The sequence below is a fragment of the Andrena cerasifolii genome, chromosome 15 (assembly GCF_050908995.1).
Source record: "Andrena cerasifolii isolate SP2316 chromosome 15, iyAndCera1_principal, whole genome shotgun sequence".
Taxonomy (NCBI): domain Eukaryota; kingdom Metazoa; phylum Arthropoda; class Insecta; order Hymenoptera; family Andrenidae; genus Andrena; species Andrena cerasifolii.
The window spans coordinates 10,113,853-10,132,508 of record NC_135132.1 but is presented as its reverse complement, the minus strand read 5'-3'; the positions used below and the strand labels follow the sequence as shown (position 1 = coordinate 10,132,508).

Here is an 18,656-nt window from a genome sequence, read left to right as displayed (position 1 = left end):
ACCACTTAGCTGCAATTTATTCAAATAAGTGAAATGCAATACAATGAAATGTTACAAGTGTAACTGGGTTAGGTCTGGGTTAGGGGAGGGTTAGGGGTATCCGTTAGGGATTTCTCCACGAAAAAAAAGGTCTAGGTGAGGGTTAGGGGTATCCGTTAGGGATTTCTCCACGTAAAAAGAAAAAAAAAAGGTCTGGGTTAGGTCTGGGTTCGGCTGAAGCAGTATCTTGTGCAAATTTCATATCAATGAACCCAGTCGAAAATGCAGCCGGTTTAACGTCTTCTATGTAAAAATTCCTTACCTGTAATGCAGAAATATACACGATTAATAATCGCTCTAGTTACAGTATGTGAGATTAGTTACATCGCACTGGCACACTCTAAACTCTAAACATTTCACACATATACAAGCACGCACACACGCACAGCATTTCAACAGATTTCAGAGTAGGTAGTTGCTGAATTGGCCGCTTCTCGTATCGCACCCAACGTTACCGACTGATTCTAAAATAAGATTACAGTGCTACGAGTGGTAGGAATTAATATTAAATCTTACCGGAAACATAAAATGTTTCAAACAAGTAATTGAAATGTACAATGAATTTTCTACGTTTACAGTACCAGCCGACTTTCCGTTTAAATTTTTATAAGTATAACGGAACAGCTGAGAATTTCTTTCCTTATTCAGAATAGAATACAGAAATAGCAAACAGCTCCCTCTCGCGTTCACCGGGTAATCGTCGATCTATCGGTATTACCATTTCTGTGCAGGAAAAAATGCTGTAATACCGACCTGCCGAATCGGCCAGGTCACGTGACGTGTCTACCCCCTTAAGCTATGTTACTCTATTTACAATATTCTCAGTACAATCATTAATTTCTTCAGATTAATTTAAATAATATCGTGGATGTAATTGAAATATTCTAGGAGTTTTTAACACTTAATAATTCTTTTTAATTTTATCAGATAGTTGTTCACATTTCTATCAAACATACAAAACTTCGTTTCATTGTACTTCTGCTAGAAACGTTGCAATTTATCGGGAGCAGGTCGTGCATGCGCTTTAAGAGTTGACACTAATAGCAGGAACTCTACTATCCACTTCACTAACGTTCGACGTGAGTACGCTCGCCTTACTACCACTTTACTACCCTTACTAGAAATACTACCACTACATCTCCTGCATTGACTGTCGCGAGTAGCGATGGATATAAACGAACGAACAACTCGAAAATGTTAATAAATACGAGTCTACGTTTTACAATATTATTATTTTACTCCATCAACACTACAATGACATGCACAAAGATATTCCAGGGGATCCACTAGTATTTTCCACGAATGGTGTGAGAAACATTTGTAAGGGAACTTAAAAGTATAAAATAAAGAAAAGCGAATATAGGTATCGTTTTGAACCATTGTGTATTTCACGAAGAAGCAACGATGTCCCTCAGCGCGCGTGCTACTCAAGCGCCTACGATGCACGCGTATTTATTTCGAAATTCAAAATCGATTTTCTCGAATTTGGCTGAAAAGCGTGCCTTACTGCTTTGGGAAATTAATGTCTGAGTGAGGACCTTCACGTACACTAAGTATCAAAATTTTCTGAAATTGCCAAACACGAAGGTACCTCTTCATTTTCCTCCAAAACATGGGCCTCTCAGAACGTTAGCCACCTGGGCCTTTATTCTTAAATCCGCCACTGCCCGTCACAGTCCCCGGAAAAGCTTGCTTTAAGCTCCTCGACGACACCTAAATGACCGCTTGAAAGCAATCAAAATCCCATATTCCCTATATATCTTCCTTTTCCTCTTTCTTTCTTTAAGTCCCGCCAATCTTCCCCAATTCCCAAGTATAATAATAACCAACCCTCACAGAACAGTAGCGAAGTATCGTTACCCGCTGCACGAGCGACCGATACCCATCGCTACTACTATTCAACGACGCCTGGAATGGAAACGTGTCCATGTGTGCGTACTCACGTTTCATACTACGCCTCGAATACGCCCTGGGAACGTTCCCTACCCACACCACGGCGAGAGAAATGCACACGTTTGGAAAGTACGCCGCCAAACACGCACACACACAGGAAGTCTATTCACTGCTGTTCAAGATGGAGCGAAAACAGCGTATGGCTATCGTAAGGTGGTCGTTGTAAACAAGGAAATTCGCCGAACTCAAGCGTCTGCTCCGCGGGCTGGAGGTCTAATGCGAGATGGCGAAATCTGCGCTGAGCTCGGACACGCTGCCGAAGGCTGGTCGGGTAAACGAGGGTACGACAGTCGCTTTTTCAGATGCCTCCTGTCATTACTCATTACATTGGCATCTCTAATAAAGAAACTCATTTGACAATGTCGCAGTATGTCGAGAATGGTTGGTGCACGAGGACGGAGCACTGGCGTATCGGCTTCAGGATGAGGAAAGTAAGTATAGAACACAACAGTGATTCTATAATCCTACCGAGTTTCTCTAACGAGTCCTCTTTATCGTATTGCGTTTCTCAGTCAAAGAGCACTACACCGGTAACAAGGTTCGCAACGCCCAGGTCAGGGAGGACCTGCCGAGGGCTCGCGTCGAGCAGGAATTGGAAGCGCTGAAATATCAGAGCTACGTTCAACAGCAGTCAGTATATATTCTCAACTGCACGTGTCGTCGATTTCAAGTTTTCATGAAACGATCGTCTGTTTAGGGAGGAGAAGGATGCGCTTGTGGCGAAGCAAGTTGCGCTTACTCTGGAACGGGAAGAGAGGCTGAAAGAACGGGAGTTGCAGGAACAGATGAGATTGCAGTTGAGATTGGACGACGAGGCGGCTCAGCTTGAGATGGAACGTCTGAGGAAAGATGAGGTACTTATGATCGGAAAACTAGGTTTACGTCATATGGGTAAATTTCTATTTACAAACTCTTAATGGAACGAAGGAACTAGCAAGAAAACTGCAGCAAGAGGAGGAAGAAAATGCCGTGGACAATCACGAGGGGCCTGTGGACGAGCAAGTTCTGCTGGATCAAAAGATCGCGATGGAGGCGCAAGACGCGGAGCTGGCGCGTATGCTGCAGGACAAGGAGCGCGCGAAGGCGAGGAAAGCGAGGGAAAGGGCGAGGCAGAGAAAGTTGGAGAGGCAGCAGCTTCAGAAACTGGAAGAGCAGAATTTAGCTGAGAAGCCTCAGAGACCGGATAAGCTGGACTTAAAGGCTACGCCGACTAAGAGCAGAATGCAGCACACTCTAAACTACCCGCAGTACTCGGACCCTGAAGAAATACAAACGCTGGACGAGCCTGTTGAGAGTGTAAGAGAAGTACCGAATGTGGCGGCAATTATCGATCCTACTTACAACGGAAATGCACATAGACACACCTCGAGTAGTTCGAGCAGCACTGTCAGCCCTTCGTACGCGTTACCCACGCCGCCGCAAGAACTTATGAACGACGATGCTCCGTGCTACATGCCTATACAAGGACAACGAAGAAATCAAATGCAATCTCCGTCGCAGGCTCACGAGGAGAAGCACAAGCGCCGAGTGAAAGATGGTTGCAAACAGCAGTAAGGTAATTAGGATAGGTTTCGTTTGATAAGGAGCACTTTTTGATGGAAAGAAAGCTTTTGTTGCCATGAGGAAATAACGTAAGTTACTTGGAAGTAGTAGCAGCGTTTAGATTTGTCGTTCGACGCAAGATTTACTTCGGAAACATACTTAAAGCGTAACCATTCTTATCTCTCCTCTGGAGTAATTAAATTTTCGAACTTGTGGAAGCAATATTTCTTCGCGTAGGGTGAAGATGAATGTGCCTTTTGGAAGGGTACGGTGTAAATAAGATCAACGAATGCATAAAAGTCAGTGGCGGATTTAACGGGCCGCAAGGGCCCCCGCCCAGAAGGCCTCATCCTTGAAAAAAAAATCCTGGGCTTTTTCCCTTAAGTACGCCACTGATAAAACTTATTAACATTTCGAGTAACAAGTCACACCGTCCTAAATCTTAGATCTGCCTTTTTCTATGTACATTCGTATTGAATCCAAATATAATGATATATCTATGTATATATTATACATTATATGTCAAGGTACAGATTTTTATGGAATACAAAAACGAATAGCAGACTAGACAATCAGAATTAAGGATAAAATGAAATAATCAAGTATCGAATAAGCAAAAGACAATGTACAAAGATCGACCGTTTAGACTGAATACAAAATGAAATGATCTAATTGAGACAAACTTTAATCGAGTATAGATATACGCTCTCTAATAAATAGAATTTATTATAGATCTAATATATATGTATACAAAAAGAGAAAATTGTGCTTGCTTTTTGGAGGAAACTGTTTCTTTGCAACTACTCAAGGCGCAGAACAAAGAATAACTGCCAAAGATGACATTAAATAACACTGATTTTCTACCAGACGGAGTTAAGTATTAGAAAGGCAAAAGAAAATCCATTCTGAAAGTATGCGAAGCTATGAATGCGTGTTTTTCGATAAACTTACGGTTCGAAGATGCAGGAGAAAGTGTGCGCATACGTTAAGGAATCTTTCCGACGTTCTGAGCGGCTTGGTTCGAAGAGTTCGGAAGATGTAAATTCAAAGATCACGTTACACGCAGCAATGCACTTAATCTGCGTAAGAATTGTATTCGGCAGTTGATTTCTAGTATTACTTAATACCGCTTTAGTATTTAAACTCAATGACTTGTTATTTACGGTGTTTGGAAATTATTCGCTAGCGATATGTATTAATTCTTTTTTACATTTATTGTATGAATACAGCTATACATGGGTATATTAATAAATTATTTACAAAGTTATAATACATGTTCTCATCAGAAACCCCCTAGAAGTTAGTACGCGATACAATAATTCATTCCATGAACTTATTGCGAAAGAAAAGGGAATAGAATGATCGACCTAACAAGTGGACTTGATGACCGTTAATATAAAAGTAATGATTCTTACAATTAGCATGGTATTAATTGTTCGTTCGATGTAATACATTACCCAAACACTCTACTGCTTCAATGTTCGGAGAATGTGGGGCCAACAAAACGTTTCTGTACATACAGCTGTCTACGCGTTCGGAGAAACCTAATGATAGTGAAGAAGATAGAACAAAAAAGGTGTTCTGTTTCCTTGCAAGTGCGAAGTGCACAGCATCGCGTTAACTGGTTAAACACAATTTATAGATTATACAAAATAATCTGTACGATAAGGCATGTTGAGCTTACGAGCTACGCTCTTTGCAAAATATTATGTTAGCATATATTTGGAACTACTAATGTTGTATAGGATCACTCTGATAAAATACAGCTACTGTAATTGGCTCTACACCAAGCATGCTGAATTAATAGCAGAACACACGCCCCTATCCAACCACACATAGAAAATTAATCCCGCACCGTGGATGACTCGCGCCTTTACGACGAAGTCGTCATTTCACATGGTCCCATTTATCGTAATCTCTGACTCGCTTCCTACTGGACGAATCCAATGTACATTTAAACAAAAAGAATTGAAAAGAAAATCCCATGAAGTTGCATTTAATCTGCCGTACTGTGCGACCTTTTAGGTAATACAAATTTTGTTCGCAAGCGATTCGTAGCTACGCGGTTGTAAGTGCCTGGTCTTTTAACTGGCGAGGTTTTCTGTACAATGCGCTGCTCTTCGTCCTCCTCCTCCGATTCGCCTTCGCTCAGATTCGGGATGAAGTAGTTTATTATTCCCCTGCGAACGGAAATCATGGAATGTATTTAATATTTGTTTTCGATTGCTCGATAGGGGAAATAAGAGCCTATGAGCGCAGCAGAACGAAAGCGTATAATTCTTAGCGGATGTATGCCAAGCTTCGAGCATAAAAGGGCACAGAGCAGCGGAGATGCAGCGGAAAGTAAGCAGTGCTGGCGACAGGAGAAATTAAACTATTTGAAAAGTAACCACCTACGATGATCAGGAGCGGCAGTTTTTGATCTGGTATGGGGCGGTGAGAACACATAACTGGGCACTTCCCCGATGGCTAGAAAGTTTCAAAGTGTATTAGCAACTCAGCAAGAATAAATAATCTTACAGACCACCGCAGTTTACCTTTCTGATCCGACGGTGGCTCGCTTGTTCTGTCCGGTTGTGAGAATGAAAACTTATCGTCTGCTTCCTCCTTCGTGCTCGTCTTTCGATTCCTCCTAGGCTTCGGCACAGCTTTATCTTCTATTTCACGGATAGCCGCGTCCGACGACGCGCGTTTTCTTCTTGTAGGAACTTTTTTACTGTTAGAAACCTTCGCTTGGTCTTCAGCCTCCGCCACTTCCTCCTCCACTATTGTCTCTTTGAGGATGCTTTTAGCTCGAGTGTTTCTGGTTTTCCTCTTTGCCTCTACTGGCAACGGTTCAACACTCGCGGCTCTTCTTTGCCTAGAGCTCTGCGCGGATTGCTTCTTGTTGCCCGCAGTTGAGATTCTCTCTTTCAGCGGTACACTCAGAATTTCCTCGAGTTCCTCTGGTATGGATTGTATCGAGGACCTGCGACTACGCGTATTCGCAGCTGGGCTGTTCACTGCTGGGGCTATAGAATGTCTTCCTTTCGGAGTCATCACTAGAGATTCAGAATCCTCTGGAATAATTTCCCTCGCCACGCTGCTGGACCTCAGGCTTTTCGCTACGTCCACAGTCTCTTTAGGTACGGAACTACAGCGCCTCCTTGGCTTAACCACGCTCGGTTCTTCCACTTCTTCAGTCCCTATAGACTCTCTAGCTAATCTCGATATACTTGGTCTCCTCTCACCTGGAGTTGAGTTCTTTGCCTTTGATTTCACAGTGTCTACTTGCACCTTCTCATCCTCGTTGTCCATTATGAAACTGGTTGATAACGACGTCCTCCTGCTCTTCGTCAAAGGCTTCACTGGCTCCGGTAGTTCCTTCTGCACAGAGGTAGCGCGTCTTGTGCTTCGTCTTACCGATACCTTGGCTTCTTCATCTTCCGCAGAAGGACTGTCTTTTGCTAGAGAAGAGGCTCGCCTACCTCTAGGTCCCCTTGACAAAGAGGTCCCTTCTGATCCAGACGAGCCCGTTTGCTTCACACTTTCATCCGCAATAGAGGCGGTCAGCACCTCCTTGGCCAATGAACTCGCTCGCTTGGACCTCGGAGTTTTCCCAGCGACCTTAGAAGGCGAACTTACCACGGGCGGAGTGCTCGCTTCTTTCGCTACTGAGGAAGCTCTGCGGGACCTGACCATCTTCGGTGTAACGCTCTCGTTAACAGCCGAGTGTTCTGCCTCTGTGTTTGAAGTATCAGCGCCTTTAGGCTCTAAACGTTCTGGGGAACCTTGGACTGGCTTTCCTTCCTCTTCCCTCGCATCAGAATTGTTATTGTCGAGAAATATCGACCTTTTCCTGTACTCTGTCACATTTTTCTTTTCCATTATCGAGAACTTGGGCTCCTTGCGCACGCTTTTCTCGACACTCGGAGGTGCAATAGATTTCCTGTCGGGTTCATTTATGTCTATACTAGAATCAGACTCGTCGTCAGTGATGTTCGAGGCGCCGTAAACGTTGTCCACGTGCGCCGGAGACATCTTCGACGGGTGCTGTAATTTCTTATCCGATTCGTCGAGAGCTAGTACCATTTCGTCTCCACTCTTCGAGGACTCGTCATCGGTGATATCGAAGTGCTCCCCGTTTCTCAGGTCTGTATTGTCTTGGATACTCTTAGCGAGACCTTTCACGGACTTCTCGCGATGGCACCACGAGCGACTTTCCCTGCGTTCCGAGTCAACAGAGTTGTTCTCGATGGAATTAGAGAAGCTCTTAAATTCCTCCTCATTGTCGACTTCATCCCTGTTTTCCACGCAGCTAGTATCCTTCTCCTGTTCGTAACAAGCTCCCAAAAGATTATTCTTCGAAATGTCTCCATTCTTATATTTACTATGTACGCTCTCGTTTAGTTTGTCGCTGTTATTCAACTGCAAATGATTCTGCTTATTTACCTCTGTCTGCTGTCTATCCTCGCGAGACGATTCTAATTCGACGACTTCCTCTTCCTTGTCTACGACCATCGGCTCATCGACATCAGCAAGCGATTCCTCAAACACGGAACTCTTTATCGAAGTATCCTGCTGCTTAGCGAATATGAACGGTGGATCTAGTTCGTTGGACCTTCTTAAAGGAGGGCTGGTTTCAAAGCTGCTGTCCGGAGAAAGTATTGCAGGAGAGTAGATCGTGGAGGAAAGCATCGATGTACACCTCCTCGATGACTGGGGCGTGACCATTGTCGAAATTTTGGAACAGTCCTCAGTGGGCGTGCCAGCTAAGCCAGAGTTCGTCGAACTCTTGTCTTGCGCCAACTCTGCGGATGCCTGCAAGCAAGTTCTTCTGAGGCTTGGTCTAGGACGAGCAGTGTACACGTTCTTGCAAGTGTAACTACTCTCCGACAAGACTGCGCTCTCGGTAATAGACTGAGGACTGAGGAACACCTCTTCGCTTCCCCCGGAGACGTTAAGCTTAGAGATAGTGTGATCGCCGTGGGAGCTGTTGTTCTTCGACTGGCCGATGCTGAATCGTATCTGTCGATTGATCTTCTTATCGGAGTTGTCTATGATTTCACTTTGCAAGGTGCTAATAGTAGGGGACGTTGAGTTCCTTATAAGCTGCCGGATCTTCAGGATAGAGTGCGGAGTCTCAATTGGCATGTCCCGGTTGCTGCACACCTTGCGCTTCACCAAGGGAGTACTGAACGCTGCGTTCAGAGCAGCTTCTCCATCGTCCAGCAATTTTCTGCGCTTCGCTCTGTCCGGCGTCCTCATTCCGCTGTCCTCCTCGTCCTGCACCTCGTCCAATGTGCGCTTCCGATTGGCCTGCACCACTTTCGGGGACATCACGCAGTTTATATTCACGCGATCGTCGTTGAGCCTAAGCGTGGTGCACGGAGCGGTGATGAAAGGGATCACAGACTTCTCTCCCCTGGCGTAGGTCTCCCTCGCCTTCTTGATAACAGTTTCGTAAATGCTGCACGTCCGCTGGCAACTCCTGTTATAGGTCATAGGTCTGGGATACCTTCCTTCCACGTCTGCGTCTAAGTTCGCTTTACCTATGTTAGCGGAGAACCTCTTCACCACGTCTGGCAGAGTCAGATTGTAAGCGTTCAGCACATCGACGTGCATATTTTTCGAGGTGATCATGCTGTGCCGTCCAGTCAGGCTCCCGCTGTTGGCTTCCATGTAGCGACAGCGTTGCAAGTAGTACAGCAAACGCATGTCCTCGGACTTGGAGTCTTCCAAGAACTTGACGAACATCTCTTCTTCCTCCGAGTCTAAAGCCAGGTGCAATATGTCCCCGAGCTTGTCGTAAGTCTTGCAGGCCTGGAAGAAGCACAGCAACAGCTGCGCATAGTGGGACTGCGGTCTGCGGTGGAAGGCTGATTGAACCAAGCCGTGCTCCACCGACAGACCGATCAGCGCGCTTTGATCCTGAACGGATGACAGAGGGGGCTTCCTCACGCGCAGATACGTCAGAGCCAGCTTGTGCTGACTGTTCCGGATTAGTGTTCTCAGCACCAGTTTATGATGCCAGTCTTTGACGTCAGAGTCGCAGACCAACTGGCCAGTCATCATGTCCAAGAATCCGTGATAATCCTCGTGGTCGAGGAGCCAGAAGGCTTGAGTGAGCTTTATGAGGCTCGGGCTCATTTTAAACGACGAAGGATACTTGATCAGTTGATCTATGCCAGGGTAGGATCCTTGCAGCAGCATGGCTAGGTCCATCAGAAGGTAAATGGTAATCTGATGTTTGCATTCGATCTCGTTCGACTCCGCCTGATCGCAGTCAGTCAAGTAGCTTCTCAGCAGCGACTGCAACGAAGAAGGAGGGTAATAACCATTCGTGGACGTATCTCCTGCTTCCCTTTCCCACTGCAAGCTCAGAGCAGGACACTCGCGCGTTACTAGCTCGTCTATAAACAGGACTTCTTCGCTCTCGTCCCTCTGCCTATCGTCCAAGACAGACTCCCTTTTCTCCCTGTACAAGCCGAACAACTTCTCATAAGGATACGGGATTTTCAGCGCGAGGGACAACGGCAGAGGACCTCCCTCCAGCTCCTGCGATTCCGGCAGCAAGCCTACGTCGTAAAACCAGAGGAGCACTTGAAAGTACATGGAGACTCGTTTAAGCGCCCTTCGCTGTTTCACCATGTTGCTGGCCTCGGAAGGCAGCTTCGCCACCACGTTAGACAGGCACTCTAGCTGTTGGTAACAGAAGCGTAGCGTCTTCACTTCGGATTCCCCGATATTGTTCCCCGATTGGTCGAACAACGGCACGCACAGGCGATCTGCTATCATCTTTATAGACGACGCTCGCTGTATGCCCCATTTCAAGAAACTTGGGTACATGTACGCAGCGCTTCCGTCCGACCATTCCTTCGCGCATCTTATCAGGAAGGTTGCCCAGCGCTGCTCCAAACAGAGGGACAGCAACATGTCTCTCTGGATATTGTGGTCGCTCGAGAAGGAGACTTCTGTGTTGAAAGGCACCAGGCCGACGGAGAGACACTTGTGAAACATTTCGGATGGCTGAGTTAACACGATTGGCCCAGCAAGAGCCATTTCACGAAGCAGTTCTGCCTGAACGCCGCGAGCCAACCAGAATGTTAGCTTGGCGAGGCTCAGTTCTACCCACTCGAGCGATAATGAATTCGGATAGAACAACTCCTCCGACAAACTCAAGCTGTTATTTGGGAATTCTTGCAACGTACGGGGAATATAAATGCAGCTGATTACTTCGTTGCTCGCCATGTTGCGATACGTCGTATTGTAGAGAGCCAGTATACTGTTCGGATTCTTGCATTCGCCGACAGTCTGAGGCATCTGTTCCTTGTACCACTGATTCAAGTCGAAGAGCAACGTCCGATTGGCAGTGGAGATCAGCAGCAAGTTGTCTTCGCCCCGTTTAGACTCCGACTCCGCCTGATCTGGATTCACTTCTCTCTCGATCGTAGATAAACTGACGACTCTGTCCTGCGGATCTAATTCGAATTCGAATTTCAAGCTAGGTTCGGCTTCCAAATTAAAGTACAAATTGGTCCCCCTGTCGCAGTATTTCCTCTCGAACAGCAAGGCGAACATTCTCAAGAGAGGAGGCGCTTTAAGCGACTCGTCTTGGAAAACCACCCACAGGTAGTAGAAAGGTCTGGGATCATCGGTCGGCTCTAACAACGCTAAATGCGTGATTATCATGGTTTCATCGACGGGCAGACTGATCCATCCTACGGAGCCGTCGTTCTGCCATATTATCACTCTACCTAAGCACCCCGATATCAAGCAGCCGATCTTTGTCGAGCTGATTAAGGTGTTCGTTAACTTCTCGTCTAAGAAAGCAGCAGACTCGAACTCTTCTCTGTTAAATCCAATATGCTTCTCTATTCCTGTAAAAGTACAAACGCGATTACATACACCGATGTAAGAATTACACTAGTTTACAAAATAAAAAAATTTTGTGCAGCAGATGCCATTATATTTTTCTTATGCAAAATGGCCCGCTGATTCCGAAAATAAGGCCTAAAAATTTTCAACGCATACGTTTTTGAGATATCGACAGGTGAACTTTTTACCTGTCTGTCAAGAAGGTGGTCCCACTTAATTGCGAATATCTCGTGTTGCGAATGACCGATATGGTCGAAAGTTATCTCAAATTAAAGATAAATGAATCACCAACGAATCTGTATTACAAAATTTTCAAATTGGGTCAGTAGTTCGGGTGAAATCGATGGAAATATGTGACGTCTTTTTTTGGCATCTACTGCACAAAATGGCTGTAAACTAGTGTTATAGAAAAACGTGTAATAAGACATTTCCTCACGTCGATTCAACAAATTGCAAGCCATGTGTTTACTCTTATTCGACTGATTTCTGTGAAAAGAGTCCTTCGTCGTTAAAAACTCTATCTCCGCCGGGGAAGTCTCGTCCATTAGAACAGACAAGTCAGGCACCTCCCAGGCGGACCTCTGAAGGTCAATCATTAGATGATGAAGATTGCGTAAGACTACACAAGCTATCCCATCCATTTGCATGAGAATATTGTCCGGCCTCTTATCGTTGAACTCCTCCCATTCCGCGCCGCCAGACACGATACAAACCTGTTCCACGCCTGCTGGCATCTACGAGACAAATTGCATGAGCATCCAATATCGAATACTCTACGACGTTTTCCAAACACATACCCTAATGGCTCTCAGAACGTGAGAAGTAGTACAATCGAAGACGCACAATAAACCCATGGAGTCCTTAATCCTCGTGGCTTCGTTGTCCAAGCCTACGAGGAGCAGCGGCAACTCCCCGGACTGCGCAGGGAACTGGCAGACGCAGGTGATCTTCCCTCGGAAGGTCCACGAACTGGTACTCTCGCCGGTCTTCGCGTTTATAACCACCAGGTGACAGCCATAACTGAGCCAAGCGTACGAGGCGTCGTTCAAAAGTCCTCCGTTGGGGCTATCGAGGCTGCTGTACATGTGTGAACCGTTAGGCGATCCGCCATCGTCCCCTTCGGCATTGTTTAAACGGTTTGACACGGAGTGCCGTATATCTACGATGCTGCGAATCTATGGAAGAATAGTATCGCTGTTAAAGTTAGAAGTGACATCATTTTTATCGTCGACATAAACAAGTACCGCAGCCATGTGGACTCGCGGTAAATATTGGACGAGAGGGAGGAGACTGGCGGCGCGATTATTTACCTCGCAGCCGGTTTCTTCTAATTCCCTCATGTTTCATATGCAGTATTAAGATAGAGCGAACGGGATGAGAGCATTTATAAACGCTTCCACTAAGGTCACCATAAGGTTATGTTGCCGCCAAATTTCAATGATTCGGTTACGCTTCTGTGAAGCCGACTGACGCCGACGTCAATCGCGTGTGTTGAATGTATCGTTCGATAGAGTATCCGGGACACGACGTAATTTAGAAACACGCTGGGAAATGTCGGTTTTAATTTAAATTCGTTTCGCCACTCGTGCGTTCATTTTAAAACCGCAACTATACAACTGCGAAGTACGTTAACAAGGGCTACCAATTGCATCGCAGTACCAATCGCAGTTAATTTCGAACGCGCATTGTTGATAATTATGCCGGTTGTGTGCCCGCCAGGGGCATGTTCCTTCGATAAAAGTAATCGTAGATTTTTATTAAACGATTCGTGTGATTGCTATTTGTCGCTTAGGCAAGGTCATTCGAAAGCTGAAAGGGACTTGCTGCAGATTGACACTGGCGTGTTTTAACGCCCATTATTCGAACTGGCATGGCTTCGAATAACACTTCAATTTTATTTCACTTATAGCGAATTCGGTAACTCGCACTAACTCTGCACTGGTGCCGAAAGATGACTTGGATTGGTTGATTCTTATAGAGCTATCTTCCTTTCTACCAGAAACAACCAATCCAAATCATTTTTTGGCACCAGTGCAGAGTCAGTGCGAGGTACCGAATTCGCTATTACCCTTTCCCTTTATCCGATCGAGCTCAAACTTTACACGGATTTTTTTTTAATTGTTTGGAACTATTCTGGAGGGTGCCCCGAAGAAAATCTTGAAAAACAATTTTACCAAGAGTAAATAAGAGCCATCCTAGTACCTACCGATATCACCTCTGTACAAGTTCTCTTTATCGGCCGCAATAGTTTCATTAGGGTCTGCTTGTTTACTGGGGACGCTTCGATCAATTCGGACCATAACAAAAATGAGACGGAAGCCTTAACCTTCCCGGGAAAGGCTACTCTCACTGAACAGATGTAAAGAGATGATTATTTTTCTATAAAATGTCTTACCAAGACTCGCCGTTCTCGACCATGTACGGTCACGACGATTACGATATTGACGATGACAACGAGGAGTACTTGGAGGATGAACGAGACGCCGAGGAGCAGGACGAGAGCGACGAAGGTACAATGCACGATAACGCATCGAGTCTTCGTGTTTCTAACGATCCGTACGAATTCGCAGATACCGAAGAGGCAAGCGAGACTGACCTTGGTAAATCGGAGGAATATACGGAGATAAAGGAACAGTAAGTTGGGTGGAGACTAGCGGCGTCTCTTAACGCGCAAAGTGCACGCTTGTATGAGTTGTAATCGATGTTTCAGAGTCTATCAGGACAAGCTGGCCAGCTTGAAGAAGCAATTACAACAGCTAAAAGACGGTACTCACCCCGAGTACAATCGCAAGTTGAAGCGGCTGGAGGCGCAATATAAAGAGAGGTTCGGATCTGTTGAAGGCAATGTCTCTGCGATCATTGTACGAGTTCCTCTCACTGAATGCTCCTTTCCAGATTACGACTGAATATAATTTACCGTGACTATCTAACAGAATGGGTAGAGCGGGATTACATACTGGAGAAGAAGGCAGCAGTGAAGGAGTTCGAAGAGAAGAAGATAGACCTGAAGGAGAACTTGCTTACCGACATGGACGAGAAGCGAAAGATGATAGAAACCGATCGACATACGATGGAGCTTACAGGCGACTCGATGGAGGTACAGGAACTAGATAGGAACGCTGGTTTCATTAAGATCGTAGCTTGTACTCATTCGTTCGCTCGCTGGTTAGGTGAAGCCTGTGATGACGAGGAAATTACGGAGGCGCCCGAATGATCCTGTACCTGAGAAGGTAGAGAAAAGGAGGAAACCCCCTCCGGCGCAATTGAACTACATGTTAGACGAGAAAGAAATCGAAAGCGACTTGAAAGCTATTAGCCGTGGTAAAGTACTGACTACTGTTCGAAAACCAGGTACTGATTGGACGTTTTATAGCAATATGCATGCGTTAATGGCATTTCATTGTTTGCAGTAGTATTGCCACATTACAATGCAGTGAATATACCTTCGCAGCATATCCCAGCAGCTTCGGACAGCCCCCTGGTAGAAACCAGGATAGAAGACGGAAAGCTTCTGCATGAAAGACGATGGTAACTATCAGTTTCGCTTCTACCTGGAGCGATCGAAAGACTTTCGCACTTACGTGGAGGAATTGCAGGTTCCATCGCGGGCAACCGGTGTACGTGGAAGGGAAGGACTTGACCAGATTCGCTGCGAACATCTCGGCAATTGGAACCGAAGCTGTAAGTGAATGATAATTCTACTAGCGCTGGGACTATTCGAATAATTTAATATTCGAATATTTTACAACTATTCGAATGCTACGAATAAACTTCGAATGTTATTATTCGAATAGTATTCGAATAGCATTCAAGTACTGAAATATTCGAATACCGAAAAATTCGACAAATAGTCGCATCCCTAAATTCTACGGCCTACGGAACTTATTCGTCTTTTTATCTTGTTGCGTTTATTTCAATGACATTTTCCTTGTGCCGCAGATTTGGGTGAAGAAAGTTTCGGACGGGAGTAAAGTGCGGATATACATATCGCAGCTGAGTAGGGGGAAGATTTCGATCAAGAGAAGAGCGTCCTAATAACTGTACAGTAATTAAGTATTTCGAATCGAAGTGTTGAACAGTTAAACTTGTGATATATTAGACTTGTAGTTTATCGGAATTCTATTTTCTGGGTCCAGTACGATTCTCACTGTACTCGTCTTTTGCCACCAATAAAACCAGACTTTCTGGTGATACTCTATCGCCATGTACATCCAGAGAAAGTATGAGAAAAGCAGCAAGCACATCATCGCTAACAACAAATAGATAGTCCACCGTGCTGGGGGGAAATGATTGTAATTATTCTTCGCGTAAAAATCGGCCGCAATTATACAAACGTACGAGCAGCCGATCGCCATAGGCGTAATAATGGCGCCGCGGATTAAATCTGCTCTTAGACTACGAACGTATAATTGGTGGTGTTGCTGGTTCAAGCACAACCAAACTACGATCGACTGTAGGACATGATAGCGTGGGGTGCGCCTGACAACGAACTGATGCCCGCACAATTCGCAACTGTTTCTATTGCTCTCTTCTAGCCAGCGTTCCAGGCACTTCAAGTGAACCGCGCCCATGGTTCCCTTAAAGAAATTCAGTTCATTCCCTTCGGGAAGACCTCCGAGCGTTCGCATCGATGGAAATGACTCACCGACCTTGCACTTGCAGGGATACAGAACGGGCAGCTGTTGAATAGCGTCGTAGCAGATACGACAGTGTATCTCCTCGTCGACAGACTCGCGCAAGCTTAATTTACGCCGCTTGCTCGTCCCAAGGCTGTCGTCGAGCTTTCGTTTAACCGTACGCTTCGCGGCGCACCCTTCCTGGCTGCATCTCAACTCTACTTTCGCTATCACCCTTTCCAGAACGCTCTCGACAGAGCTCTTCTCGTCGATCATTTCTCAGTCGCATCCACGACGCTTCATTTAAATTATTTAACCTACCGGAACGCCTCGCGACGTGTGCACTGAAATTAGAAACAAATAAGATGCCAGCCGCAGACCGAATATCCGGAGTTACTGTATCGATCTCTGCGTCACTTTTATTGTACAATCGAAGGACGAGTTTTATTACGAAGCGTGACAAAATTTAATGTTCCTCTCCCTCTTCCGTGCTACAAATACCTGCTGCGGCAGTTTTCTACAGAGACTGAAACAAGGAAGAGCAAGCGGGGTGAAGAGAACCGCGCAAGTATCTTGCGAGCGCTCTGTTACATGTATAAAAATTTGTATTACGTTACGAAAGATACAGTTAAGTTAGCCGAATACGGTAATATTATCGCGATGCGTAATTATGTGCAATTTGTAATTAATCGCTAAACTATAAACGAATGTTTGTCACTCAGCCCCGCAGTCCACGCTGAGGCAATCCTCGCCCATATTGCTCGGGGACGTCTCTAGGTCCCCAATTTCGTTCGACTCGCTGTAAATAGAGATTCTATGTAATAATAAATTCCGCGCCCACCGATGAGAGAGTAAATTAATCACCTATCCAACGAAGGGTCGTTGCTGAACATTTCCGTCGGAACCGTGGGCGGCGCCTTCTCCGGCACCATTTGCAAGTAAGTCTGACGGGACTCCAAATGCCGTTCTACTTCTTCCGGCGTCATATGACCGTCCGACATCAGAGACATTGGTACTATATTATTGGACGATTGTACCTGGAGGGAATAAGTTCTCGTAGAATAATAGCCAGTCTTAGTTACAAAGGATCACTTACTATAGGTGTGTTATTTGATTTTGTCACTTTCGGGGCGGGCTTTTTCTTTTTACTGGTGCTAAGAGGCTTCGTTACCGTGGGCATGTGATGCGAAGTGTGATTACCAATACCCATCTCTATCTTTTTCCTGGAACGGAGTACGGACGTAAAACGTTTGTTCGAACAAGAGATTAAAACCGACTTCAGAAAAATAAAAATGCACCGAAAAGTAACAAATATTTTTTTCCCTTACTTAATCTACAACTATCAATATTTTTATGTCAGCGCCCCATCATTTGCACTGTGTAAATCTTTCTCCACGACCTAAGTGGATTGAAGCTAAACTAAATGCAATAAATTTCACGGAAATCGGTCCAGTAGTTACGGAGAAATTCGCAGACAAGCATAATACATGCAAACGCGTCGAACTGAGAACCCCTTTCTTTTTGAAGTCGGTAAAAAAGAGATCTATATACTCCGCTCACCTTTTGGAAGTGTCAAGCCGAGTGACCTCCTCGTCCGACGATTCCGTTTCATCGCTTTCGCTAAACGAGGCATCCACCTTCTCGTACTGCAACAGTCGATCCAGTAAAAAACTTTTGTCCCTATTTACTTTAAGCAGTTTCCTCTGCGTAGACCGCAGGGCTTCTTGGAAACACTCGTTCTCCTAAAACAATCGTACGTCGCATAAATAAATGCAGAAGAGACTGAGCTCGTCGGAGGACGTTGCTTTTGAACGAGCGTACATAAATGAGAAATTTCAGTTTCCTCTTCAGATTCCGATACTGATCCTTGTAGTTAGGCACTTCCTCTTCCGGGCTATCCTCGTCATCGTCGTCTGGAGCCGCATTGTTGTTTGCGATTGAACGACAATACCATCCTTCCAACATTGATCATCTGCAACTGGAGCGATAGAATTTGAAGGTTTACTAACTGTTTACAAGAGTCTTACCCCAGTGGATACTGAATAGAAATCGAGACTCCGGCTGTACCATTTACTTTACAGCCGCTGCAGATCTGTTCATGCAGTTATGGTTACGCGCGCGACGATTAAAGCAGATCTTGCGCTGGTGTTACTGTAATACGTGCTTGAGGTTAAGTCCTCGACAACAGGAGATAAGTCGACGACGATATATTCCGCACGTAAAACGAGAGCGCACTCGAAGCACGATCAGCGTCCCGATTTAAACGTAATTTCGGCGGTACCTGATTAAAGCTTCAGGATGACTTTTTCTGTGTAGCAAATAGCCAAGGCGAGCGATTATTAGGAAGATAAATAAGCTGTTTATGACTGGCTTCCATTCTGAACTTCTTTATCGATTCTATAGTAACTTCGAAACACTACCATTCAACCGGAAGTGCTCGATTGCATTTTCATTTGTGATTCGCGATCGCGACTCGCAAACAATTATCGTAATACATTAGCTTAGGAAATTTAGTTGAAATTAACTTCTATTTTAATTGATTCCGTTAAAATGTTCAATCAATTATCTTCGGCACTGCAAAGAAATAAAACCCTCCCGCTCCGTTAATTTAAGTTCAGATCAAACTAAATCATCTGCGGGTTCCAGTGA

At 45.2% G+C, this 18,656-nt stretch overlaps 5 protein-coding genes across 17 annotated transcripts; 2 read left to right on the top strand and 3 right to left on the bottom strand.

The window, feature by feature from the left end:
• Positions 1 to 1,891: 1,891 nt before the first annotated feature.
• Positions 1,892 to 4,804, top strand: LOC143377354 (uncharacterized). Its single transcript, XM_076828536.1, has 5 exons — positions 1,892 to 2,273; positions 2,361 to 2,423; positions 2,505 to 2,622; positions 2,690 to 2,846; positions 2,920 to 4,804. The coding sequence occupies exons 1-5, from the start codon at positions 2,216 to 2,218 to the stop codon at positions 3,544 to 3,546; spliced, it is 1,023 nt and encodes a 340-aa protein (XP_076684651.1). The 5' UTR covers positions 1,892 to 2,215; the 3' UTR covers positions 3,547 to 4,804.
• On the bottom strand, positions 4,728 to 13,038 carry Elys (AT hook containing transcription factor 1 homolog). 3 transcript variants are annotated; one of them, XM_076828533.1, is made up of 6 exons: positions 12,702 to 13,038; positions 12,189 to 12,566; positions 11,828 to 12,125; positions 6,072 to 11,393; positions 5,928 to 6,003; positions 4,728 to 5,714 (listed from the first exon to the last, which is right to left on the bottom strand). In XM_076828533.1, the coding sequence occupies exons 1-6, from the start codon at positions 12,729 to 12,731 to the stop codon at positions 5,531 to 5,533; spliced, it is 6,288 nt and encodes a 2,095-aa protein (XP_076684648.1). In that variant the 5' UTR covers positions 12,732 to 13,038; the 3' UTR covers positions 4,728 to 5,530. The 3 variants fall into 3 exon arrangements, with proteins under 3 accessions (XP_076684648.1, XP_076684649.1, XP_076684650.1); XM_076828534.1 differs by having other exon boundaries at positions 5,481 to 5,714; positions 5,932 to 6,003; XM_076828535.1 differs by lacking the exon at positions 5,928 to 6,003 and having other exon boundaries at positions 5,481 to 5,714.
• A 616-nt stretch (positions 13,039 to 13,654) lies between these two features.
• Positions 13,655 to 16,851, top strand: LOC143376776 (sin3 histone deacetylase corepressor complex component SDS3). Of its 5 annotated transcripts, none has more exons than XM_076827434.1 (8): positions 13,655 to 13,901; positions 13,962 to 14,025; positions 14,102 to 14,215; positions 14,287 to 14,488; positions 14,562 to 14,742; positions 14,826 to 14,919; positions 14,988 to 15,072; positions 15,331 to 16,851. In XM_076827434.1, exons 1-8 carry the CDS (start codon positions 13,778 to 13,780, stop codon positions 15,424 to 15,426), a joined length of 960 nt encoding a protein of 319 aa, XP_076683549.1. In that variant the 5' UTR covers positions 13,655 to 13,777; the 3' UTR covers positions 15,427 to 16,851. The 5 variants fall into 5 exon arrangements, with proteins under 5 accessions (XP_076683549.1, XP_076683550.1, XP_076683551.1 ...); XM_076827435.1 differs by having other exon boundaries at positions 13,657 to 13,901; positions 14,562 to 14,712; positions 14,802 to 14,919; XM_076827436.1 differs by having other exon boundaries at positions 13,658 to 13,901; positions 14,562 to 14,712; positions 14,805 to 14,919.
• LOC143376777 (E3 ubiquitin-protein ligase MARCHF3) lies at positions 15,471 to 16,283 on the bottom strand. The gene is made up of 2 exons (XM_076827438.1): positions 16,041 to 16,283; positions 15,471 to 15,968 (listed from the first exon to the last, which is right to left on the bottom strand). The coding sequence occupies exons 1-2, from the start codon at positions 16,281 to 16,283 to the stop codon at positions 15,471 to 15,473; spliced, it is 741 nt and encodes a 246-aa protein (XP_076683553.1).
• Positions 16,595 to 18,451, bottom strand: LOC143376778 (uncharacterized). 7 transcript variants are annotated; one of them, XM_076827442.1, is made up of 6 exons: positions 18,035 to 18,451; positions 17,829 to 17,985; positions 17,568 to 17,749; positions 17,104 to 17,230; positions 16,872 to 17,044; positions 16,595 to 16,821 (listed from the first exon to the last, which is right to left on the bottom strand). In XM_076827442.1, the coding sequence occupies exons 2-6, from the start codon at positions 17,970 to 17,972 to the stop codon at positions 16,722 to 16,724; spliced, it is 726 nt and encodes a 241-aa protein (XP_076683557.1). In that variant the 5' UTR covers positions 17,973 to 17,985; positions 18,035 to 18,451; the 3' UTR covers positions 16,595 to 16,721. The 7 variants fall into 7 exon arrangements, with proteins under 7 accessions (XP_076683557.1, XP_076683555.1, XP_076683558.1 ...); XM_076827440.1 differs by having other exon boundaries at positions 17,829 to 17,979; XM_076827443.1 differs by having other exon boundaries at positions 18,082 to 18,451.
• Between the last annotated feature and the right edge of the window lie 205 nt (positions 18,452 to 18,656).